The sequence below is a fragment of the Rhinoraja longicauda genome, unplaced genomic scaffold, assembly GCF_053455715.1.
Source record: "Rhinoraja longicauda isolate Sanriku21f unplaced genomic scaffold, sRhiLon1.1 Scf000740, whole genome shotgun sequence".
NCBI lineage: Eukaryota > Metazoa > Chordata > Chondrichthyes > Rajiformes > Arhynchobatidae > Rhinoraja > Rhinoraja longicauda.
Window position 1 is genome coordinate 19,561 of NW_027601956.1, and position 25,992 is coordinate 45,552.

Consider the following 25,992-nt stretch of genomic DNA (forward strand, 5'->3'; position numbering starts at 1 on the left):
AGGCTGGCAGACGGCATCACATATCCTCATTACACAATAATCAGAAAAAAAGATGTTTGAACAAGAGCTAGTTTAAAAGCATTAAATTCCCCAAGTAAGCTTCAGTAAGTTTTAGAGTCAAAGGTCTTTTATTGTCACATGTACCAATTAAGGTACAGTGAAATGTGAATTACCATATAGCCAGACCAAAAAAAAGCAACAGGACACAGAATTACATAGAAGTTAACATAAACATCCACTACAGCGGATTCCCCACATTCCTCACTGTGATGGAAAGCAAAAAAGTCCAATCTTCATCCTCTTTATTATTTTCCACTTTATAGCACAGAAACAGGCCCTTCGGCCCACCGAATCCGCACTAACCACCGATCCCCGCACACCAGCACCATCCCACACATAGTAGGGACAATTTACAATTTTACCGAAGCCAATTAACCTACAACCTGCACGTCTTTGGAGTGTGGATGGAAACCCGAGCATCCGGTGATAACCCACGCAGGTTACGGGGAGAACAAACGTACTCCGTACAGACGGCCCCCTAATATCCATCAGAGGCACAAGCATTCCCAAATGGACAATAATGAAAAGAAATTCGGGCAGACACACAGACAGGAAAGGTTTGGACGGATAGACACAAAGTGCCGGAGTAACTCGGCAGGTCAGGCAGCATCTCTGGAGAGAAGGAATAGGGAGATGCTGAAAATCAAAAATAAAATCCGAGAAATACTCAGCTGGACGGTTAGCATCTGTAGAGAGAGAAACAGAGTTAATGACTCAGGTTGATCATCATTTGTCATCAGTATCAGATCTGAAAAACATTTGGATTGCAGTAACAGGATCGTTCCGAGTCAACATGGATTTACGAAGGGGAAATCATGCTTGAATAATCTTCTGGAATTTTTTGAGGATGTAACTAGGAAAATGAACAAGGGAGAGCCAGTGGATGTAGTGTAGCTGGACTTTCAGAAAGCCTTTGATAAGGTCCCACAGAGGAGATTAGTGGGCAAGATTCGAGCTCATGGTATTGGGGGTAGGGTGCTGACATGGATAGAAAATTGGTTGGCAGACAGGAAACAAAGAGTAGGGATAAATGGGTCCCTTTCAGAATGGCAGGCAGTGACTAGTGGGGTACCGCAAGGCTCGGTGCTGGGACCGCAGTTATTTACAATATACATTAATGATTTAGATAAAGGGATTAAAAGTAACATTAGCAAATTTGCGGATGACACAAAGCTAGGTGGTAGTGTGAACTGTGAGGAGGATGCTATGAGGATGCAGGGTGACTTGGACATGTTGTGTGAGTGGGCAGATGCATGGCAGATGCAGTTTAATGTGGATAAATGTGGGGCTATCCACTTTGGTGGTAAGAACAGGAAGGCAGATTATTATCTGAGTTAAGAAATGGGGAAGTACAAAGACATCTGGGTGTCCTTGTTCATCAGACATTTAAACTTAGCATGCAGATACAGCAGGCAGTGAAGAAAGCTAATGGCATGTTGGCCTTTATGACAAGAGGAGTTGACTATAGGAGCAAAGATGTCCTTCTACAGTTGTACAGGGCCCTAGTGATACCGCACCTGGAGTACTGTGTGCAGTTTTGGTCACCAAATTTGAGGAAGGACATTCTTGCTATTGAGGGCGTGCAGCATAGGTTCACCAGGTTAATTCCCGGAATGGTGGGAGTGCCGTATGTTGAAAGACTGGAGCGACTAGGTTTGTATACACTGGAATTTAGAAGGATGAGAGGGGATCTTATTGAAACATGTAAGATTATTAAGGGACTGGACACGCTAGAGGCAGGAAACATGTTCCCAATGTTGCGGGAGTCCCGAACCAGGGGGCACAGTTTAAGAATAAGGGGTAGGCCATTTAGAACGGAGATGAGGAAGAACCTTTTTCACTCAGAGAGTTGTAAATCTGTGGAATTCTCTGCCTCAGAAGGCAGTGGAGGCCAGTTCTCCAGTATGGGGAGAACGCAGGAACGGGGTACTGATTGAGAATGATCAGCCATGATCACATTGAATGGCGGTGCTGGCTCGAGGGGCCGAATGGCCTACTCCTGCACCTATTGTCTATTGAAATGTAAGGTCTATTTCACCTTGCAGATGCTGCCTGACCTGCTGAGTATTTGGGGCAATTTCTGCTTTTATTCCACATTTTAAGCCATGCATGTGGTTTGGGTCGCAGGTATGGTAGCAGGTGACAAAAGTCACTTATTAAATCAGATTCCCGCTGTTTCTGCAATTGTCAAAGTTAATTCTCAAAGTTACAGCTGGTCTGTGGTCGCACAGCGTGGCGTTGCTGCCATCTAGTGGCGGGACCAAGAAGTGACGCAGTTAACGCGTTGAAATGAACGGATCGACAGCTCTGATTCCACTTGCTGTTTATTTCTCTCTTCCCACATTTACATTCCCCCTGGTTTTATTTCCGCGTTCACTGGGGTTTTTACGACGCGGAATTTGGGGATTAAATGGGAACCGTTCAGCGCCGACCTGTTGTCCACCGGGTTTCTGCCCCACAGCCCCTGAGCCCCGCTCCTGACGCCGGTCCCGGGACCCGACCCTTTTACACACCCGGAGCGGAACCGGAGCAGATTCTCAGCCAGTGGTCTTCATCCCAAGGCCAGAAGAAAGGATAAAGTTTCCCCGTGAATTTATTCCCAGTGAAGGTGTGGAGATGGGACTTGGTGCCCGCGTTGTAAAATGAAACTGTCCCGGACTCGTAACTGAGATAAACTCCCACCCTCCCGGGGATGGGACGGGCGGGGAGACGGGATGGAGGGGAGGTGAATGCAAGAAACTCGTCATCCCACCGCCCGATGCTCCAGACTCCAGTCTCCGGGGTCGGTGTGACACGTCCCTTCATCTCCACAGACTCTGCGGCGACTCCCAGACTCCAGCCCCGACTCCCCGCCACCTCCACCTCCCAGTAATGTCTCCCCGATGTGAATCCCTCCGATCCCAGCACACATGGATTGTCTGTAAACCTCTTCCCGGTGTCAGGGAGACTCCTCCGGGTCCGGGTCCGTCTCACCCTCTTCCGATCCTCAGACACCTCGAGCCACGGATGCGCTGTTTCCACATCCAGGGTGACGGAGACTGGGGGGAGAAGCAGAGAATCAGAGAGTCCCCGGGGGTCGGGGGGAGACTCGGGCAGCGCGGCCCCGGGACCGGGGGAGAGGCCGCTCGGCCTCAGGCACAGGCGGGCGGACAACTCAAACCCTGCCTGGGGTTTCACCCACAACCACATCGGGTGCACAACAGACATCTCTCCCGGAGTTTTTATCCGGGGATAGCAAGGGAATTTCATGAGGTGGGGGAGGGTGGACGGGGAGGACGAGTGCGGAGAGTGAGGGGGATTGCGAGATTGCGGTGGTGGAGAAACGAAGGGGGGGGGGGGCTACTCATATATGGAGGCAGATCGGACCAAGAGGATATTGAAGTTAGCGGTAATTTGAGGTTGTTAAAGAGGAGGTAGAGGTGAGTGGTGGGGTCGTCATGATCACAGTGAAGGGGGCAGACACGAGGGGCCAGATGACCTGCCCCTGTTTCTTGGAGTGGAGGGTGAGAGAGAGGGAGGGGTGGCTTGGACCATGGAAGGAAGCAGAGTATGAATGATCGGGTGTTGGACAGAATACCATGTGCTCATGCGCCACACGGTGGCGCAGCGGTAGAGTTGCCGCCTTACAGCGAATGCAGCGCCGGAGACTCAGGTTCGATCCTGACGACGGGCGGCGTCTGTACGGAGTTTGTACGTTCTCCCCGTGACCTGCGTGGCTTTTCTCCGAGATCTTCGGTTTACTCCCACCCTCCAAAGACGTACAGGTATGTAGGTTAATTGACTGGGTAAATGTTTTTTTTTAAATGTCCCTAATGTGTGTAGGATAGTGTTAACGTGCGGGGATCGCTGGGCGGCGCGGACCCGGTGTGCCGAAGGGCCTGTTTCCGCGCTGTATCTCTAAATCTAAAAATCTAATTTTGCCCACTAATCTCCTATGTGGAACCTTGTCGAAGGCTTTCTGAAAGTCGAGGTACACCACATCCACCGGCTCCCCCTGTCAATTTTCCTAGTTACATCCTCAAAGAATTCCAGAAGATTAGTCAAGCATGATTTCCCCTTTGTAAATCCATGCTGACTCGGAACGATCCTGTTACTACTATCCAAATGCTCCGCAATTTCGTCTTTTATAATTGACTCCAGCATCTTCCCCGCCACTCATGTAAGACTAACTGGTCTATAATTTCCCGTTTTCTCTCTCCCTCCTATCTTAAAAAGTGGGACAACATTAGCTACCCTCCAATCCACAGGAACTGATCGTGAATCTGTAGAACATTGGAAAATGATCACCAATGCGCCCACAATTTCTTGCGCCACCTCCTTAACTACCCTGGAATGCAGACCATCAGGCCCTGGGGATTTATCAGCCTTCAGTCCCATCAGTCTACCCAACACCATTTCCTGCCTAATGTGAATTTCCTTCCGTTCCTCCGTCACCCTAGGATCTGTTGCCACTAGAACATCTGGGAGATTGCTTGTGTCTTCCTTAGTGAAGACAGATCCATAGTACCGTTTCAACTAGTCTGCCATTTTCTTGTTCCCCATAATAAATTCCCCTGCTTCTATCTTCAAGGGACGCACATTTGCCTTGACTATTTTTTTCCTCTTTACATACCTAAAAAATCTTTTACTATCCTCCTATATATTATTGGCTAGTTTACCGTGGAGTGGAGTGCTCATCCTGCAACATGTGGGAGATCAGGGATATTGTCGGTGTCCCTGATGACTACGTGTTCAGGAAGTGTGTCCAGCTGCAGCTCCTGGCAGACCGCATTGAACGGTTGGAGCTGCTGTTGGATTCATACTGGAGCATCCACGATGCTGAGAAGGTCGTGAATAGCAGGTACAGTGAGTTGACCACACCGCAGGTAAAGGTTAAGCGGACAGAAAGGGAACGGGTGGCCACTAGCCAGCGTAGCAGTAGGCAGGTAGTGCAGGAGTCCCCTGTGGTCATCTCCCTCCTAGACAGATATACCATTTTAGATACTGTGGGGGGAGATGGCTCATCTGGGGAAGGCAGCAGCAGCCAAGTTCATGGCACCGTGGGTGGCTCTGCGGCAAAGGAGGGGAGGAAAAAGAGTGGAAGGGCTATAGTAATAGGGGATTCAATTGTAAGGAGAATAGATAGGTGTTTCTGCGGCCGCAAACGATTTCTGCTGCCGCAAACGAGCCTCCAGGTTGGTATGTTGCCTCCCTGGTGCAAGGGTCAGGGATGTCTCTGAGCGGCTGCAGAACATTCTGGAGGGGGAGGGTGAACAGCCAGTTGTCGTGGTGCACATTGGCAACAAAGATATAGATTAAAAACGGGATGAGGTCTTACAAGGTGAATTTAGGGAGCTAGGAGATAAACTTAAAAGTAGGACCTCAAAGGTAATAATCTCTGGATTACTACAAGTGCCACGTGCTAGTCAGAGTAGAAATAGGAGGATATTTCAGATAAATATGTGGCTTGAAAAATGGTGCAAGGGTGAGGGATTCAAATTGCTAGGACATTGGAACCAGTTCTGGGGGAGGTGGGACCAGTACAAACAGGATGGTCTGCACCCGAGCTGGAATGGAACCAATGTCCTTGGGGGAGTGTTTGCTAGTACTGTCGGGGAGGAATTAAACTAATGTGGCAGGGGGATGGGAGCATGAGCAGAGAGACAGAGGGGTGTAAAATGAGGGTAGAAGCAATAGATAGCAAGGTGAAAAGTAAAAGTGGCAGGCAGACAAATCCAGGGCAAAAATCAAAAAGGGCCACTTTTCAACATAATTGTATAAGGGGTAAGAGTGTTGTAAAGACAAGCCTGAAGGCTTTGTGCCTCAATGCAAGGAGCATTCGTAATAAGGTGAATGAGTTGAATGTGCAGATAGTTATTAATGAATATGATATAGTTGGGATTACGGAGACATGGCTCCAGGGTGACCAAGGCTGGGAGCTGAACATCCAGGGATATTCAATATTCAGGAGGGATAGACAGAAAGGAAAAGGAGGTGCGGTAGCGTTGCTGGTTAGAGAGGAGATTAACGCAATAGAAAGGAAGGACATTAGCTTGGAGGATGTGGAATCTATATGGGTAGAGCTGCGAAACACTAAGGGGCAGAAAACGCTAGTGGGAGTTGTGTACAGGCCACCTAACAGTAGTAGTAGAGTTGGGGATGGCATCAAACAGGAAATTAGAAATGCGTGCAACAAAGGTAAAACAGTTATAATGGGTGACTTCAATCTACATATAGATTGGGTGAATCAAATTGGCAGAGGTGTTGAGGAAGAGGATTTCTTGGAATGTATGCGGGATAGTTTTCTAAACCAACATGTAGAGGAACCAACGAGAGAGCAGGCTATTCTAGACTGGGTATTGAGTAATCAGGAAGGGTTAGTTAGCAGTCTTGATGTGCGTGGCCCCTTGGGCAAGTGACCATAATATGGTCGAGTTCTTCATTAGGATGGAGAGTGACATAGTTAATTCAGAAACAACGGTTCTGAACTTAAAGAAAGGTAACTTTGAGGGTATGAGACGTGAATTGGCCAAGATAGACTGGCAATTGATTCTTAAAGGGTTGACGGTGGATATGCAATGGAAGGCATTTAAAGACCGCATGGATGAACTACAACAATTGTTCATTCCAGTTTGGCAAAAGAATAAATCAGGGAAGGTAGTGCATCTATGGCTAACAAGGGAAATTAGGGATAGTATCAAAACAAAAGATGAATCATACAAATTAGCAAGAAAAAGCAGCCTACCAGAGGACTGGGAGAAATTCAGAGTCCAGCAGAGGAGGACAAAGGGCTTAATTAGGAAAGGGAAAATAGATTATGAAAGAAAACTGCCAGGGAACATAAAAACTGACTGCAAAAGCTTTTATAGATATGTGAAGAGAAAAAGATTAGTTAAAACAAATGTAGGTCCCTTGCAGTCAGAAACAGGTGAATTGATCATGGGGAACAAGGACATGGCAGACCAATTGAATAACTACTTTGGTTCTGTCTTCACTAAGGAAGACATAAATAATCTGCCGGAAATAGCAGAGGACCGGGGGTCAAATGAGATGGAGGAGCTGAGTGAAATCCAGGTTAGTCGGGAAGTGATGTTAGGTAAATTGAATGGATTAAAGGCCAATAAATCCCCAGGGCCAGATAGGCTGCATCACAGAGTGCTTAAGGAGGTAGCCCCAGAAATAGTGGATGCATTAGTGATAATTTTTCAAAACTCTTTAGATTCTGAGGATTGGAGGGTAGATAATGTAACCCCACTTTTCAAAAAGGGAGGGAGAAAACGGGGAATTACAGACCAGTTAGTCTAACGTCGGTCGTGGGGAAAATGCTAGTGTCAGTTATTAAAGATGGGATAGCAGCACATTTGGAAAGTGGTGAAATCATTGGACAAGGTCCACATGGATTTATGAAAGGCAAATCATGCCTGACGAATCTTATAGAATTTTTCGAGGATGTAACTAGTAGAGTGGATAAGGGAGAACCAGTGGATGTGTTATATCTGGACTTCCAGAAGGCTTTCGACAATGTCCCACATAAGAGATTAGTATGCAAACTTAAAGCACACGGTATTGTGGGTTCAGTATTGATGTGGATAGAGAACTGGCTGGCAGACAGGAAGCAAAGAGTAGGAATAAACGGGTCCTTTTCAGAATGGCAGGCAGTGACTAGTGGGGTACCGCAAGGCTCAGTGCTGGGACCCCAGCTATTTACAATATATATTAATGATTTGGACGAGGGAATTGAATGCAACATCTCCAAGTTTGCGGATGACACGAAGCTGGGGGGCAGTGTTAGCTGTGAGGTGGATGCTAGGAGGCTGCAGGGTGACTTGAATAGGTTAGGTGAGTGGGCAAATGCATGGCAGATGCAGTATAATGTGGATAAATGTGAGGTTATCCACTTTGGTGGCAAGAACAGGAAAGCAGACTATTAACTGAATGGTGGCCGATTAGGAAAAGGGGAGATGCAACGAGACCTGGGTGTCGTGGTACACCAGTCATTGAAAGTAGGCATGCAGGTGCAGCAGGCAGTGAAGAAAGCAAATGGTATGTTGGCATTCATAGCGAGGGGATTTGAGTACAGGAGCAAGGAGGTTCTGCTGCAGATGTACAGGGCATTGGTGAGACCACACCTGGAGTATTGCGTACAGTTTTGGTCTCCTAATCTGACAAAAGACATTCTTGCCATAGAGGGAGCACAGAGAAGGTTCACCAGGTTGATTCCTGGGATGGCAGGACTTTCATATGAAGAAAGACTGGATAGACTCGGCTTCTACTCGCTGGAATTTAGAAGATTGAGGGGGGATATTATAGAAACTTACAAAATTCTTAAGGGGTTGGACAGGCTAGATGCAGGAAGATTGTTCCCGATGTTGGGGAAGTCCAGAACAAGGGGTCACAGTTTAAGGATAAGGAGGTCTTTTAGGACCGAGATGAGAACATTTTTTTTTCACACAGAGTGGTGAATCAGTGGAATTCTCTGCCACAGAGGGTAGTTGAGGCCTGTTCATTGGCTATATTTAAGAGGGAGTTAGATGTGGCTTTTATGCCTAAAGGGATCAGGGGGTATGGAGAGAAGGCAGGTACAGGATACTGAGTTAGATGATCAGCCATGATCATATTGAATGGCGGTGCAGGCTCGAAGGGCCGAATGGCCTCCTCCTGCACCTATTTTCTATGTTTCTATGTTTCTACCCTCATACCCCATCTTTTCTCCCCATATTGCCTTCTTAGTTCTGTTGCTCCTCAAAAGAGTCCCAATCCTCTGGCTTCCCACTCTTCTTTGCTTTGTTGTACTTCTTCTCTTTTATTTTTATGCTGTCCTTGACTTCCCTTGTCAGCCACGGGTGCCTCTTACTCCCCTTAGAATCTTTCCTCCTCTTTGGGATAAATTGATCCTGCAACTTCTGCATTATTCCCAGGAATACCTGCCATTGCTGTTCCACCGTCTTCCCTGCTAGGGCCTCCTTCCAGTGAATTCTGGCCAGCTCCTGCCTCATGCCCCTTTGCTAGACTGTAATACTGACACTTCCGATTTTCCCTTCTCCCGCTCAATTTTTAGAGTAAAACTTATCATATTGAGATCACTGCCTCCTAATGGCTCTTTTACTTCGAGTTCCCTTTGCTGTTTATGTTATATGATCATGGCTTGGATGTGAATGTGGGAGGTGCGATTAGTAAGTTTCGGGAGGAAGCAAAAATTGTGGATAGTAGGGAAGGTTGTCAAAGTCTGCAGCAGGATGCAGGTTAATTATCTAAACCTTATTCGCATGCAGGGATATCAAATCACGAGAGTGCAGGTTTATATTGAGAGCAAAGTATTTTAAAGTATATCTGAGATTTAGGTTTTACTAGACCAAGTGGATCCATTGGGCCCAAACCTCTCCTGCATTGGTGCAGCACCCTCTCCTCCCCACCTCTCCCCCTCCTCCCTCCTCCCCCCTCCCCCCTCCCCCTCCTCCTCCTCCCCCTCCTCCCCCCTCACTCACTCCGCCCCCCCTCCCTCCCTCCCCCCAACGTCCCTAGGAGATAGATTTAAACCTTAAAATGTGAATAACTTAAAAAATATAACACCGATTTCAATGAAACTTCTTCCATTAGCACCAAAGGGATGACGGTGAGTAAGGTGGGCTTAAAATCGTCATGCTATCGTGTACCGTTTTGGCTGTAGATCAGGAACAAACAAACAAACGAGAGGTTTAGTACATAGATTTACACTGAGAGTGGGTGATATCTGGAACATGCTACAGAGGAGGTGGTGGAGTGAGATATAAATCAATATATTGGAGGTATTTAAATAGGTGAGGTGGAGAAGAATGCCGGTGGAATGTGGGCAAATCGATTAGTATAGCTGGGGAAAAGATGGTCATGGACACGATGGGCCGAAGGGCCAGACTCTGTAATGTACAACCACGGTTCTCAGCTCCAAGGGCACTGAATGACTGAGTCTCCACAGCCACCGGTGCAGGGTCGTTCCCCAGTCTCTGCGTGTAGTAATGTCTCCTTATCTCTGTCCTACACGGTGCGGCCCTCATTCTGAGAGTGCCCGCTCTCCAAACCCCTCTGACAGGGGAACCATCCTCCCTGCATCCAGCCCAGTGAGCCCTGTAAGGACTCTGTGTTTCACTGAGATCCCCTCTAATACACCCAAACGCTCGAGTACACAGGCCTAGTCTCCCCAATCTCACCCCGCACAGCAAAATCATTGTCCCAGGGACAAGTATTGTCAATCTTTGCGGCATTCAACTCTGTGTAAGGTTTATCATGCTGTAGGTATGAAAAAAACTAAAGATCACAAGAAAATAGCAGGAGGAGTAGGCTCCACTCCTCAGGCCGACTCCGCCATTCAATGTGATCCTGACTGATCTACGATGGCACCAATTCCTGTTCTATACAATGTGTCCATAACCGCCAATTTCTCGATCCTTCAAATATCCATCTGTGTTCACTTTGCCTATTCCAATAATCTGACCTATCACTACCTCCCAGGGCAGAACATTTCAGATGCTCACTGCTGTTTATGTTATATTTCTAAGGCTTGGATGTGAATGTTGGAGGTCTGATTAGCAATTTGATAGCAGCGAACTCCATGGTAGGCTGATCAGGAAGGCTGGAACATATGGAATCCAGGGTAGTTAGCCAATGGGTAAACATGTGGCCTGAAGGTGGGAGACAGAGGGTGGAGGTAGAGAGTTGTTTTTCAGACTGGAGGCCTGTCGCAAGTGGTGCACCACAATGCTCAATGCTGAATCCACTGTTGGTCCCTATTCATACAAATGATTAGATAAATGATGTGTATGTGGGTGGCATGGCTAGCAGGTTTGTGGATGAGACTAAAATTCATGAGACATCGTGGAGAGCGAAGAAGGTCTAAGATTAAACTGGTCATAATGAACTGGGCCAACGGACTGAGGAGTAGGAGATGCAGTTTTCTAAACTTCGAGGGCATCGGTTTAAGTTGTGAAGGGAAAGTCTAAAGTTTTCAATGTTTTCAGGCACTGGGTGGCAGAGAGCTAGCTGCCATAGGAAGTGTTAGAGGCGAATATAATCTCTCTCGGCAATGTTTGCATCTGTGTTACGAAAAGGCGTTATAAACAAGAAGAGGGGAAACTGGACAGGTTTTACCTCGCTTAATGGCAGATGTTTCTCTCCACAGCGTGTTCATCAAAAAATGCTGATGGAATTTTTCAATCGACAAGGCCCCGTCTGTCACTGTGAATGCTTTATCTTCATCACTAACCCTGCAAATATTTAGCAGCTGGTTATAAACTGAGCATCAACAAATTCTTTGAGCTTTTACACACAAACATGCAGTGTTTCAGTCAAGAGCATGTCCTACCTCTTCTTCCTCCCAGCTTCCTCCTGCAAGAAATAAAACACAAATCTGAGCAGACTGAGACGGGACATCCACATCCCGACAGCAGGAGTTTCACACAAATCACAACAAGCCCCAGAAATGTTCCATTGCCCAGCATTTATTGTCATCGTCACAGAGACAAATATTGGATATTGCCCTAGAGATTCTACAAGTGTATTAATAGCAAAATAATAACTATGGGGAGAATAGGTTCCTTTAAGAGCAAAGGGATAATTAGGATAGGATAGGATAGGTCCCCTTAAGTGCTGGCGACCTCAAGGCATGTTAAGGTGGGTAAATCAAAGGGCTTGAAGAAGTGTATCCGAGAGCAAGCCTTCAACAGATCGGTTTAACGCCGCGTAATTCTTTCCCACTAAAGAGGAACATAGGACAAACTTTCCACATGATCTTTTGAGTCCTGGAGATTTTCCATCTTTTCGGGGAAATATTAAACATTCGCTAACTCAGTGACAGGATCACAGTAACTCATCCCAAGGAGACCGCAGGCAGTGCTGAGATCCCACAGATTATGCGGGAGGCCATTTAGTTTGGGAACAACAGCAGCACAACTCTGAAACAGACGGAGCATTTACCCAGTTCTCAATTACTGGCAAATGCAGCATTTATTTCACAAATATCCCCCACCATTTTGTGACTGTGCACTTTCACTTCGCCAAACTGGAGTGTCACCCCTCACCTTCAGAAACACCACACTGTCCTTTTGATCCATCTGCTGCTGCAACTTAAAGAGTTCCTCCTGAATAGATTTTAAATTCTCTTCGATCTTTCCAAGATTTTTCTTCATTCTATTCAGAATCCTCTTCTCTTCCTCCCGGATATCTGCCTGTACGCGCTGCTCTTTCTCAGTGAGAATCTGGTGTAGTTCAGCAAACTGGGATGTGATCTTGGACTGAAGGTTGTGTGACTGTTCCTGTGAAATGAAAGGTGAAGATCAATATTTCATGTCACTGATTGTGTTTCCACACCACCTTGACCGTAACATTTGTCCTGTGCAATTTTGTTTGCTTTGCCAGTTCAATTCTTTGTCTAAATGCTTCTGAAATGTCGAGAGGGTAATCTTATAACCCATCAATCCTTTACCCTCAATACAATTCCCTGCTGCCTATTCCTTTTCATGTGCCCTTTAATTCCTATTTATCCGCCCACCATCCGCTTTCCTCGGAATAATTTTACCGTCGCCCATTGACCATTGAACCAGCGTGTATTGGGGACATGGAAGGAATCCGACGCGGTCACAGGGAGAAGGCGTGAACCACACGGGCAGCGCCCGAGGTCAGGATCGAACCCGCTCACCAGAACTGGGAGACAGCAGCACTACTTGTGTCACTGCGCTGCCCTGTTATTACACGCGTCACAGGGATCAAACCTGCACAAGATCGGGAAATGGAAACTTAAAAGGCTCACCAGAACTCCAGAAATCTTCTCTTTCTGTTGCAGCTCCATTTGCTGGATCCCTGATTTATCTTTTGTGAGAGACTGGATGGAAGCTTTAACCTGACCCTGTGATTGTGTTTGAAAATCGGAGAATAAAAAGCGTTAGACAATAAAAACGGAATTAAACAATGATGCGATCAAAACCGGTTTGCTTTTACCTTGTAGTTTTCAACAGCTTCTTTATCCAGCATGAAGGTGTGAGACTTGTGTTCCCGCCTAGCTGCACAAACCAGGCAGATCAGCTTCTTGTCAGTTTCACAAAACAGCTTCAGTTCTTCCTGATGTTCCTCGCAGTGAAGTGTACTTTCCTTCTCTGTCCGATTCAGGCTCAGTGTTCGAGCTTTCTCAGCCAGTCTCGCCAAGGCCCAACTAACCCTGAGGGTGCGGTCTGCAAACACCTCTCTACATTCCGGGCAGCAGTTTCTCCCTTCACATTCCCAACTCTGTGTGATACAGGAGCGGCAGAAGTTGTGTCCACACTCCAGTGACACCGGATCGATGAAGAAATCCAGGCAGATGGGACAAACTACCTCCTCGGTTAAACTCTCGAACCTGTCTTTTGAAGCCATTTTCACTCTGCCACTTCCTGGTTCAAAACGCAGGTCCACTGCGCACGCTGCCGTCTAGAGGAATTAATGTAGTTCCGCTGCAAGTGTTCAACGTGAAGATGCAGAAACAAGGAACTGCAGATGCAGGGTTACAAATAAAAGTACAAAGTGCTGGAGTAAGTCAGTGAGTCAAGCAGCACATCTGGAGAACATGGACAGCAGATGTTTCGGGTCGGGTCCCTTCTTCAGACTGATTGTGGGGGGTGGGAGATGGAATAACGATGGGAGGAAGGGGGCAGGACAAAGCCTGGCTGGCAATAGGTTGACACAGTTGAGGGGGGAGAGGGAGTTGATAGTCAGACGGTTGGACAAAGGCCAGAGATGAAAAGACAGAAGGTGTGTGACAAAATGATTGAGGACTTGCGAATTGTGTCCTGATCTTCAAACAGTCTTCTCCTCAGACGGCCAAAGGTTGTGCAGGTGCACTGAAGACGCTGGTGAGTTTCACCATCAATGTCTGCCTTCCTCTGGGACGAGGAGCGCCGGCCAGAGCACCCGAGGGTCACCATCGTTACGACCATTTTAAAGGAAGGAGACAAATCCACCCGCGGAAACTATGGAGGGTTCCCCCGCTCTCTACCACAGGGAGGGGTCAGTTACACATTAAACTGTCCTGAATATAGACGGAAGCGGAGAGTAGCGCTTGGGACAGTGTAAGGCAGGATAAAATGCTGGAAACAACTGCAGAGTGGATTCACGAAGATGGTGCCAGGATTTGAGGCTCAGAGCGAAAAGGAGAGGTTGGGCAGGGAAGGATTTATTCATTGGAGCGCAGGAGGCTGAAGTGCATAAGATCAAGTGGTGAATAGACAGGGTGAATGCACACTGTTACCCGGAGCAGTGGAATCGAGAACTAGAGGACACAGGTTTGTGGTGAGAGGTGCAAGATTCAATCAGAAACTGAAGAACAACATTTTCACACAGAAGGTCGTGGGTGTCTGGAACAAGCTGCCAGAGGGGGTAAGTGAGGCTGGACAACAACGTGGAGTGGAGTTGAAGCCCCGTTTCCTGAACAAAGAGGATACCTCCGAATCACCCCTCCTCCTCTTGCTCCACCTCCCCCTCACTCCTCCTCTCCCTCTCATCCTCTCCCTGCACCTCCTCCTCCCTCTCTTCCTCTCCACCTCTCCCTCATCCCTCTCCTTCCCCTCATCCCTCTCCTTCCCCTCACCCCTCCATTTCTCTCTCCTCCTCTCCCTCACCTCTCCATTTCTCTCTCCTCCTCCACTCCGGGCCTCCATGGCCGCCTCTCTCCTTGTGGAGCCGCTGCCGGGCGGGGTCGGGGCCGCCGCTGCAGGCCCGGCGGAGAGGGAGGGGGATGAGGGGGAGAGGGTGGAGGAGGGGGATGAGGAGCCGCGGCAACAGCGGGTCTCGGGTTGCCGCCGCCATCAGCGCCATGGGGTCTTGCTTCCATAATACCGGTTGCCATCAAAGCTGAAGTGAACAGTAATCAGTCGGTATGTGTAGGAAGGAACTGCAGGTGCTGGTTTAAACCGAAGACAGACACAAAATGCTGGAGTAACTCAGCGGGACAAACAGCATCTCTGGAGAGAAGGAATGGGTGACGTTTCGTGTCAAGACCCATCTTCAAACGGTCAGAATCGACCCTTGCGTTGGAAGGAACTGCAGATGCTGGTTTAAACCGAAGATTGAGTCTGAAGAAGGGTCTCGACACGAAACATCACCCATTCCTTCTCTCCAGAGATGCTGCCGGTCCCGCTGAGTTACTCCAGCTTTTGTGTCTATCTTCAGCAATCAGTCGTTGACAAGCTTTGAGTTTAAAGTCTGAAGATGTTAGATGGGATGATTGAGGTGTAAGTGAGGAGGAAATCAGGCTGGCAGACCGCATCACAGATCCTGATTACACGATAATCAGAAAAAAGATAAGGTGTGAACAAGAGCTGGTTTAAAAGCATTCAATTCTCTAACTTAGTTATCAGCTTCAGTAAGTTTTAGAGATATAGGTTTCAAATGTATTTTTTTGTCACGTGCACCAATTCAGGTACAGTGATATGCGAATTACCTTAAAGCCATACAAAAATAAAAGCAACAAGACACAGAATTACAAAAAAAGTATTTCTGTTCCGTTGACGGATGCAGTTAACGCGTTGAAATGAACGGATCGACAGCTCTGATTCCACTTGCTGTTTATTTCACTCTTCCCACATTTACATTCCCCCTGGTTTTATTTCCGCGCTCACTGGGGTTTTACAACGAGGAATTTGGGGATTAAATGGGAGCCATTCAGCGCCAAATGGGAGCTATTGTCCACCGGGTTTCTGCCCCACAGCCCCTGAGCCCTGCTCCAGACGCTCCCAGGACCCGACCCTTTTACACACCCGGAGCGGAACCGGAGCAGATTCTTAGCCAGTTGTTTTCATCCCAATAAGTCTCGAAGAAAGGATAAAGTTTCCCCGTGAATTTATTCCCAGTGAAGGTGTGGATTTGGGACTTGGTGTCCGCGTCGTAAAATGAAACTGTCCCGGACTCGTAACTGAGATAAACTCCCACCCTCCCGGGGATGGGACGGGCGGGGAGACGGGATGGAGGGGAGGTGAGTGCATCAAACCTGTCACCCAGCCCCCGCTAGATACTCCAGACTCCAGTCTCCGAGGTCAGTGTGACCGGTCTCTTCCTCTCCACAGACTCTGCGGTGACTCCCAGACTCCAGCCCCGACTCCCCGCCACCTCCACGTAATGTCTCCCCGATGTGAATCCCTCCGATCCCAGCACACACGCACTAACTGTAAACCTCTTCCCAGTGTCAGGGAGGCTCCTCCGGGTCTCAGTCCATCTCACCCTCTACCGATCCAGACACCTCGAGCCGCGGACCCGCTGTTTCCACATCCAGGGTGACGGAGACTGGGGGGAAGAAACAGAGAATCAGAGAGTCCCCGGGGATCGGGGGGAGACTCGGGCAGCGCGGCCCCGGGACCGGGGGAGAACATGTCTCCCGGAGTCTTTATCCGGATGGAGAGGGAATTTTGTGAGGTTTCGGGAGGGCGGGGAGGACGAGTGCAGAGAGTGAATCTTATAACCCATCAAACCTCTTCCCCCAATACAATTCCCTGCTGCCTTTTCCTTCTCACGTGCCCTTTAATTCCCATTCATCCGCCCACCACCCACTTTCACAGGGATAATTTGCAGTCGCCGATTGACTATAGAACCAGTGTGTATTGTGGACGTGGAAGGAATCCTACACGGTCACAGGGAGAAGGCGTGAACCACACGGGCAGCGCCCGAGGTCAGGATGGAACCCGCTCACCAGAACTAGGAGACAGCAGCACTACTTGTGTCACTGCGCTGCCCTGTTGCTTCTGCTTTGTTGCTGCTCCATTTGCTCTGATTTCTTTTTTAGGTGAGATTTCGAAGGAAGATTTCTCCTGTTCCTGGGAAAGGCAGCCAGCATCATCCAGCTAATCACTAGGGACAATTTACAATTTTTACCGAGGCCAATAATCCTACGAACCCACACGTCTTTGGGATATGGGAGGAAACCGGAGCACCCGGAGGAAACCCACGCAGTCACAGGGAGAATGTGCAAACTCCACACGGACAGTACCCGAGGTCAGGATGGAAACCCTGGTATCTGGCGCAGTGGGGCAGCGGCTCTACCATCTAGGCCACTGTGCCACCCGAGGGAAAAAGAAAAAAGGGGGTAATGCCGATAGTTTTAAACTGAGGAGGAAGCTTGCCTGGAGCATGAAGACCAGAAATGTTTGATTGGGCCGAATGGTCTGTTTGTGTGTGGGAAGGAACTGCGAATGGTGGTTTAAACCAAACATAGACACAAATTGCTGGAGTAACTCAGCGGGACAGGCGGCATCTCCGGATGGAAGGAATGGGTGATGTTTTGGGTCGAGACACCTCTTTAGATGTCTGTTTTGTGTCATTTGCATCCAATGAATAATTCAAACAAAACCCACAAAAATATTTAAAAGAACATTAAAATTGTCATTGAAATGGCTGCAATATTAGAAACAGAATCTGCAGTTTATATTAACAAACTAAATTAAAATATACATTCCTGCCGTAATGTGATAGTTGCATTCCTAGCAAAACTTGTGTTAATAGAAAAATCACACGATTAAAAACTGGAAGGGGCGATTTGGGACCACAGTTTGGGGCTGGCACGAACATTTACAATGCCCCTGCAGGATTTGCAGAATAAAAGTCTCGCTTTCTCGCAGTCCTTCTTGTAGAATGTTGTGTGTCATTCATGTATACATGTCGTTAAACTGGAAAGATTACAGAGAAGTTTTACAAAGATGTTGCCAGGACTTGAGGGCCAGAGCAATAGGGAGAGGTTGAACAGGCTCGGACTTTATTCCTTGGAGCGCAGGAGGATGAGGGGTCACCTTATGATGATGTATACGATCCTGAAGTGAATAGCTAGGGTAGAGGCACAGAGTCTTTTACTCAGAGTCGGGGAATCAAGAACCAGAGGACATAGGTTTAAGGTGAGACGGGGGAAAGATTTCACAGGAACATGAGGGGTCACTTTTTTAATACAAAGGGTGGTAGGTACGTGGAACGAGCTGTCTTCCTATTGAGGGAGTGCAGCGCAGGTTCACGAGGTTAATTCCCGGGATGGCGGGACTATCATATGATGAAAGAATGGAGCTGCAGGGCTTGTATTCACTTGGATTTAGAAGGATGAGCGGGGATCTTATAGAAACACATAAAATTATGAAGGGATTGGACACCCTAGATGCAGGAAACATGTTCCCGGTGTTGGGGGAGTCCAGAACCAGGGGCCACACACAGTTTAAGAATAAGGGGTCGGCCATTTAGAACTGAGATGACGAAAAACTTTTCACCCAGAGTTGTGATTCTGTGGATTCACCGGATATATTCAAGAGAGAGTTAGATAGAGCTCTAGGGGCTCGTGGGACCAAGGGATATGGGGAGAAGGCAGGAACAGGGCACTGATTGTGGATGATCAGCCATGACCACATTGAATGCGGTCCTGGCTCGAAGGGCCGAATGGCCTCCTCCTGCAGCTATTGTCTATTTATCAATGTATCCCATCTTGTCCCCCTCCCCTCAACATCTCCTCTTCTGCCTGCCCTCCTTTCCCTCCCCTTTCCCTTCGCCTCCCGCCCCTCACCCCCTCCTCATTTCCCCCGTCACTTCTCCTCCCCAAACACCTCCCTCCCCCATAACCCGCCCTTCCCCTTTTTCCTCCCTCTTCCCTCTCCAGGTTGGGACCAGGCCGCGTCTCCATGGAGACGGGCCCCGCCGTTGCCCCCCTGTCCCCCATCTCCGGTTGCCATTGTTACTCACCCCCTCTGCTCCGGCGCCCGCCCGGTTTCGCGCCCAACCTCACGTCACTGGCCGGCGCCGCTATTCCGCCCCCGAGACGTGACACAAGGTCGCCATTCACCCGCCCCGGACACGTGACACCAGACCTCATTCAACCGCCCCCGGCACATGACACCAGAGCTTCATTCTCCCGCCCCGAAACGTGACACCAAACCCCCATTCCCCGCCCCGATAAGTGACACCAAACCCCATTTCACCCGCCCCCGACACGAGACACCAGACCCCTTTCCCCCGACACGTGACAGCAGACCCCATTCACTAGCCCCCGACACGTGACACCAGATCTCCATTCAACCCGCCCCGACACATGACACCCCGCCCCCGACACGTCACACCAAATCTCCATTCAACAACAGTTGTCTCCGTCCACACCCCTTTTCCCCCCCGGCACGTGACAACAGGCTCATCCGACCACCCACCCACGGCACGTGACAGCAGAGTGACGTAACTCAGGGCGCTCCCATTGTCCTGCCCTCCGCACGTGACAAGGGCCCCCGTTCCCCCAGTCTCATCCCGGCTTTAAAGATTGGCAACTCTTTGAAGCTTTGGTCATGGGGATGATCATAAGTTACAGAAGTGAAGTTCCAGGAAGTTATCCACAGTGCCATTCAACAAAACAGTTGTGTTTATTTCTAAATCATTCTGTTCAGTGAAAAGGGATAGACAAACAGCCGTGTTTAAACGTGTTCATTCATTAAAAATTCTCCTGGGAGCCCTTGACTTGGTCACCCAACCTACGCCTGGACTGACAGTGGGAGCTTCACATGTTTCAGTGTCCGATCTGCAAAGACCACAGCACTCACTTTGTCCAACTCATTGGTGAGGCTGCACTCGAAAATATTATGTTCAAAAGGACACAAAGTGCTGGAGTAACTCAGCGGGTCACAAGTGATAGGAACAGAATTAGGACATTTAGATTTAGAGATACATCACCCTAGGTTCTCCGGCCCCTAGAACATTTGGGAGATTGTGTGTATCTTCCTCAGTGAAGACATCCAAAGTAACGGTTTAACTCGTCTGCCATTTCTTTGTTCCCCATAATAAATTCCCCTGCTTCTGTCTTCAAGGGACCCACATTTGCCTTGACTATTTTTTTCCTCTTCACGTACCTAAAAAAACTTTTTCTATCTGACCTCTAGACCTAGACTCTCCCACTGGTGGAAACATCATCTCCATTCTATCCAAGCCTTTCATTATTTAGTATGTTTTGGTGAGGTCCCCCCGCATTCTTCTAAACTCCAGCGAGCACAGGCCCAGTGCAGTCAAACGCTCATCAGACAGCATCTCTGGAGAACATGGATAGGCGATGTTTTGGACTCAATCTGAAATGTCACCTATTGAGGTTCTCCGGTGATGCTGCCTACTCAATTATTCAAATATTCCTTACACCAAGTCAAGCCTGATGCACCAATTAAGTCATACAGTGTGGAAACGGGCCCAACAGCCCAACTTGCCCATCTCAACCAACATGCCCCGTCTATACTAGTCCTACCTGCCCCACATTTGGCCCACGACCCTCTAAACCTTTCCTATCCATGTTCCTGTCCAAGTATCTTTTAAATTTTAGATATAATAATAATAATAATGCATTACATTTATATAGCGCTTTTCATATACTCAAAGACGCTTTACAGAGATTTAGAGAACATAGGGAAATGAATAAATAGATAAATAAGTAAATAAGTAAACGAACAGAGAAAGGAGACAGAAGGTGAGGTGACCTTCAGTGGTTGAAGGCAGTACTGAACAGGTGAGACTTCAGCGATGTTTTGAATGTGGTGAGTGTGGAGGAGTCTCTAACGGTTTGGGGTAGTGAGTTCCATAGGGTGGGAGCAGCGATGGAGAAAGCCCTGTCCCCCCAGGATCTGAGTTTGGTCTGGATGTGGGGAGATAGGAGATTGGCAGCAGCAGAGCGGAGGGTGCAGGTGGGAGTGTGCCTGTGGAGGAGGTCGTTCAGGTAGGATGGGGCCAGGTTATGGAGGGCTTTGTAGGTTATGAGGAGGATTTTGTACTGGATTCTCTGGGGGATGGGGAGCCAGTGGAGTTTGTAAAGGACGGGGGTGATATGGTCACGGATCGGGGTGTGGGTGAGTAGACGGGCAGCGGAGTTTTGAATGTATTGAAGTTTACTGATGATTTTTGAGGGTGCGCCATAGAGGAGGCTGTTGCAGTAGTCCAGACGGGAGGTGATGAAGGTGTGGATGAGGGTTTCTGCAGCTGTGGAGGAGAGGGATGGACGGAGACGGGCAATGTTTTTGAGGTGGAAGAAGGCTGTCTTTGTGATGTGTTTGATGTGTTTGTCGAAGGAGAGGGTTTGATCAAAGATGATTCCAAGATTCCGGATGTGAGGGGAGGTGGATACTGGGAGACCATCAACGTTGAGGATGAAGTTTTGGGTGGATTTGGTGAGCGTTTTTGGACCAATGATGATGATTTCAGATTTGTTGCAATTGAGTTTGAGGAATTTTGATTGAAGCCAAGATTTTATTTCAGTGATGCAGTTTGTCAGTGTAGAGTGTGTGGTGGGGGAGATTGACTTGGTGGAGATGAGGAGTTGGATATCATCGGCGAAGCAGTAGAAGTTGAGACCATGACGGCGGATTAATTGACCAAGGGGGAACAGGTAGAGGATGAAGAGGAGGGGGCCAAGGACTGAGCATTGGGGGACACCTTGGGGGAGGGGAGCGGTGGGGGATTTACAGTTGTTAATGGAGATGAACTGGTGTCTGTCAGAGAGGTAAGATTTGAACCAGGATAGGGCTGTGCCGGTGATGTTAAAGGAGGTTTCAAGTCGGGTGAGGAGAATGGAGTGATTTATGGTGTCAAAGGCGGCGCTGAGGTCAAGTAGGATGAGGATGTTGAGGTTGCCAGCGTCGGAGGAGAGGAGAATGTCGTTTGTGATTTTGAGGAGCGCAGTTTCAGTACAGTGGTTGGAGCGGAATCCGGATTGGAAAGTTTCATACAGGTTATTGGTAGAGAGGTGGTATTTGAGTTGGGAAGCTACAGCACGTTCCAAAACTTTGGACAGAAAGGGTAGGTTGGAGATTGATCTGAAGTTGTTTGGGGTGTCAGGGTTTAGACCAGGTTTTTTCAGAATGGGGGTGACAGCAGCGATTTTGAGGGATGGCGGGACAATGCCAGTGGACAGGGAGGAGTTTATTGTTGCAGTGATAAGTGGAGAGAGAGCAGGAAGGCAGGCCTTGACAAAGCTGGAGGGGATGGGGTCCAGAGAGCAGGTGGCAGTTTTTATTCCTGTGAAGAGGTCAGAGAGGTCGGTGGTGGAGACTGGGGAGAACTGAGGCAGGGGTTGACAGGATAAGGGGGGGCAGGTGGTTTGAGGGGGAGCAGGTGCGTTGGTGGTTAAGGTGCTGTAGATGTTGTCTATACAGCATCAGGGTTCAATCCTGACTACGGGTGCTGTCTGCACAGTTTGTACATTCTCCGTGTGACCACATGGGTTTCCTCCAGGTGATCTGGTATCCATCCACATTTCAAAGACGTGCAGATTGGTAGGTTAATTGGTTCCGTTACGAATTCTAAAATGTCTCCTGAGTGTGTATGATAGTGTTGATGGTAATGGTCATAGTGTTGATGGTTTGCTACGGACTAGGTGGGCTGAAGGGCCTGTTTTCGAGCTGCACCTCTGAAATGAACTAAACTATACGAAACTAAGTTCATCCAATGGTGCGGATGTCACTGGAGTTTAACAATTCATCTGAACGTCAGCATCTAATTCCCCCAGCACCCCACAGGGATGGTCACCCTTGGTAAACGTGAATTTTCGTGAACAGTCTGTGACCCATAGCGCTGTGGCCATTGTGCTATATTTAAACTCCACAGCGCTGTGCCCATAGTATACTGCCCAACCTGCTGAATGCCGACAATGTTTTCTGTTTTTTGTTGGCAGTTTATGCTCAGTCACACATTCCAATCACCCAATCAACTGGATAAAGTTTTTTTTAAAAACAGATCCTGAAAATCCAAATGGAAACACCATTCGTCGTCGGTATTAGACGTGAAATATAAAGTCTGTTTCACCTTGCCTGACCTGCTGAGAATTTTGGGCAATTTCTGCTTTTATTCCACATTTTAAGCCATGCATGTGGTTTGGGCCGCAGGTATGGTAGCAGGTGACAAAAGTCACTTATTAAATCAGATTCCCGCTGTTTCTGCAATTGTCAAAGTTAATTCTCAAAGTTACAGCTGGTCTGTGGTCGCACCGCGTGGCGTTGCTGCCATCTAGTGGCGGGACCAAGAAGTGACGCAGTTAACGCGTTGAAATGAACGGATCGACAGCTCTGATTCCACTTGCTGTTTATTTCTCTCTTCCCACATTTACATTCCCCCTGGTTTTATTTCCGCGCTCATTGGAGTTTTACGACGCGGAATTTGGGGATTAAATGGGAGCCGTTCAGCGCCGACCTGTTGTCCACCGGGTTTCTGCCCCACAGCCCCTGAGCCCCGCTCCTGACGCCGGTCCCCGGACCCGACCCTTTTACACACCCGGAGCGGAACCGGAGCAGATCCTCAGCCAGTTTCCACCCCAAGGCCCGAAGAAAGGATAAAGTTTCTCCGTGAATTTATTCCCAGTGAAGGTGTGGAGATGGGACTTGGTGTCCGCATCGTAAAATGAAACTGTCCCGGACTCGTAACTGAGATAAACTCCCACCCTCCCGGGGATGGGACGGGCGGGGAGACGGGATGGAGGGGAGGTGAGTGCATCAAACCCGTCACCACCCCCGCCTGATGCTCCAGACTCCAGTCTCCGGGGTCGGTGTGACCGGTCTCTTCCTCTCCACAGACTCTGCGGCGACTCCCAGACTCTAGCCCCGACTCCCCGCCACCTCCACCTCCCAGTAATGTCTCCCCGATGTGAATCCCTCCGATCCCAGCACACACACACTGACTGTAAACCTCTTCCCGGTGTCAGGGAGACTCCTCCGGGTCCGGGTCCGTCTCACCCTCTTCCGATCCTCAGACACCTCGAGCCCCGGAGCCGCTGTTTCCACATCCAGGGTGACGAAGACTGGGGGGAGAAGCAGAGAATCAGAGAGTCCCCGGGGGTCGGGGGGAGACTCGGGCAGCGCGGCCCCGGGACCGGGGGAGAGGCCGCATCTATCCCGAATTTTTTATCCAGGGATTGAGAGGGGAATTTCGTGAGGTGGGGGAGGGTGGATGGAGAGGACAAATGTGGAGAGTGAGGAGGATTGCGAGATTGCGGTGGGGATGGGGGAATGAAGCGGGTTATTCAGATATGGAGGCAGATCGGAGCAGGTGAATATTGAGGTGAGCGGTAATTTGAGGTTGTTAAAGAGGAGGTAGAGGTGAGTGGTGGGGTCGTCATGATCACAGTGAAAGGGGGCAGACATGAGGGGCCAGATTACCTGCTCCTGTGTTGTTTGAGTGGCGGGTGAGACAAAGGGAAGGGTGGGTTTGTTAGTCAATTGGAGTGGGTGCAAAAGGATTTACAACAACTTCATCAGGTCTGAAGGGCTGGGTTATTAGGTGAAGTTGGACAGTCAGAAGGTCATAATGTCATCGATGAAAGTATTAGAATTTGGCCATTCGGCCCAGCAAGTCTACTCCGCCATTCAATCATGGCTGATCTATCTCTCACTCCTAACCCCATTCTCCTGCTTTCTCCCCATAATCTCAGACACCTGTACTAATCGAGAATCCAGCTATCTCTGCCTTAAAAATATCCACCGACTCGGCCTCCACAGCCTTCTGTGGCAATGAATTCCACAATTCACCGCCCTCTGATTAAAAGCATTTCCCCTCATCTCCTTCCGAAAAGAACATCCTTTAATTCTGAGGCTATGACCTATAGTCCGAGACTCTCTCACTAATGCAAACATCCTCTCCACATCCATTCTATCCAAGCCTTTCACTATTCGGTATTTTTCAATGAGGTCCCCCCTCATTCTTCTAAACACCAGCGAGTACAGGCCCAATGACAGCAAACGCTCATCATAGGTTAATCTACCCATTACTGGAACAGACTATTCAGACTGGGACATTTCTTCTTGGGAGCCTGTCAGAGAGACATTACAGATGTGTATAAGATGCACAGATAAGGTGATTAGTCACAATACTTTACCCAAGGTCGGAGAGTCTAAACCTCGAGCGCATCAGTTTAAGGTGAGAGTGGAAACAATAAAAAGGACCCGAGGAGCAGGTTTTCCAGTCAGTGGGTAGTGTAGATGTGGAACGATCTGACAGAGGAAGTGGTCGAGGCAGGTACAATTACAACAGTTCACAGAGAATTGGGTAGATACGTGGATAAGAAAGACTTGGAAGGATATGAGCCAGACTCAGGCAAGTGGGGCTAGCTTCGTTGGGCAACTTGGTTGGGATGGTCGAGTCGAGTCAAAAGGGCCTGTTGCTGTGCTACAAAGCTCTCTGACTCTGTGATGCTTCCCAGCAGATGAGCTTGGTGGGAGATCAAATCTTCAATTTCCCTTCAGTCCAAAATACCATTAATCTTTGCATCCTAGTATTACTTAAAGATAGTGTGATATCATGAGAGGTAGAGTCATAGAGGGGAAATACATTTCCTCCCGGTGGATGCAACAAGGACTACAAACCATCATGGCTGCCAGCAAAAGACTACAAAACCCATAGTCAGCAGGGCTGCCTGCCCTGCTGACACTGATTGCTGCCCAGCTGAACCAGATGAGCTGATTGCCTCAGTGAGAGAGCTAAAAGGGAAGGGAAGCAGTATATTTAAAAGGAGAGACAACGACTGGAGCAGACAGGGAGAGAAGCAGTGTTTGAGTTATATTTTGTAAGAAGGCAGCAAGTTACAGTTTTGATTTAACTACCTGTATTGGTTTTGTGTACCTGTCTGCAAACAATTAAGTTTACCTGTTTTTGGAAAAGACTAAATATATGGAATTTAAGTTTGAAAACAAGAACTTTTCTGTCTTCATTTCCGGCACCCACACCTCCCAACCTTCAAGAGAAAAGCTCCCGACCTCTCAAGACATCACAATGGACACAATCAAAGGAAGACGCAAAATGCTGCAGTAACTCAGCGGGACAGGCAGCATCTCTGGATAGAAGGAATGGGTGATATTTCGGTTTGAGACCCTTCTTAGGCCTGAAGAAGGGTCTCGACCCGAAACATCACCCATTCCTTCTCTGCTGAGGTGCTGCCTGTCCCGCTGATTTACTCCAGCATTTTGTGTCTACTTTTGATTTAAACCTGCA

The 25,992-nt window shown here is 48.4% G+C and overlaps 2 protein-coding genes across 7 annotated transcripts in view; both read right to left on the minus strand.

The window, feature by feature from the left end:
* LOC144591232 (zinc-binding protein A33-like) lies at window positions 1–18,886 on the minus strand. 6 transcript variants are annotated; one of them, XM_078395510.1, is made up of 8 exons: window positions 18,742–18,886; window positions 16,255–16,317; window positions 13,006–13,530; window positions 12,818–12,913; window positions 12,090–12,323; window positions 11,375–11,397; window positions 11,161–11,276; window positions 1–3,098 (listed from the first exon to the last, which is right to left on the minus strand). In XM_078395510.1, the coding sequence occupies exons 3-8, from the start codon at window positions 13,414–13,416 to the stop codon at window positions 2,566–2,568; spliced, it is 1,413 nt and encodes a 470-aa protein (XP_078251636.1). In that variant the 5' UTR covers window positions 13,417–13,530; window positions 16,255–16,317; window positions 18,742–18,886; the 3' UTR covers window positions 1–2,565. The 6 variants fall into 6 exon arrangements, with proteins under 6 accessions (XP_078251636.1, XP_078251637.1, XP_078251639.1 ...); XM_078395511.1 differs by having other exon boundaries at window positions 16,025–16,317; XM_078395513.1 differs by lacking the exon at window positions 18,742–18,886 and adding an exon at window positions 18,276–18,300.
* The window catches only part of LOC144591233 (zinc-binding protein A33-like), a gene marked incomplete at its 5' end in the record, with an annotated part of 13,533 nt that continues 5,213 nt past the window's right edge, over window positions 17,673–25,992 (minus strand). The window contains 2 exons of the mRNA XM_078395517.1: window positions 17,673–17,693; window positions 23,688–23,806. Of these exons, the coding sequence (XP_078251643.1) occupies window positions 17,673–17,693; window positions 23,688–23,806 (140 nt within the window). The remainder of the gene's footprint in view (window positions 17,694–23,687; window positions 23,807–25,992) is intronic.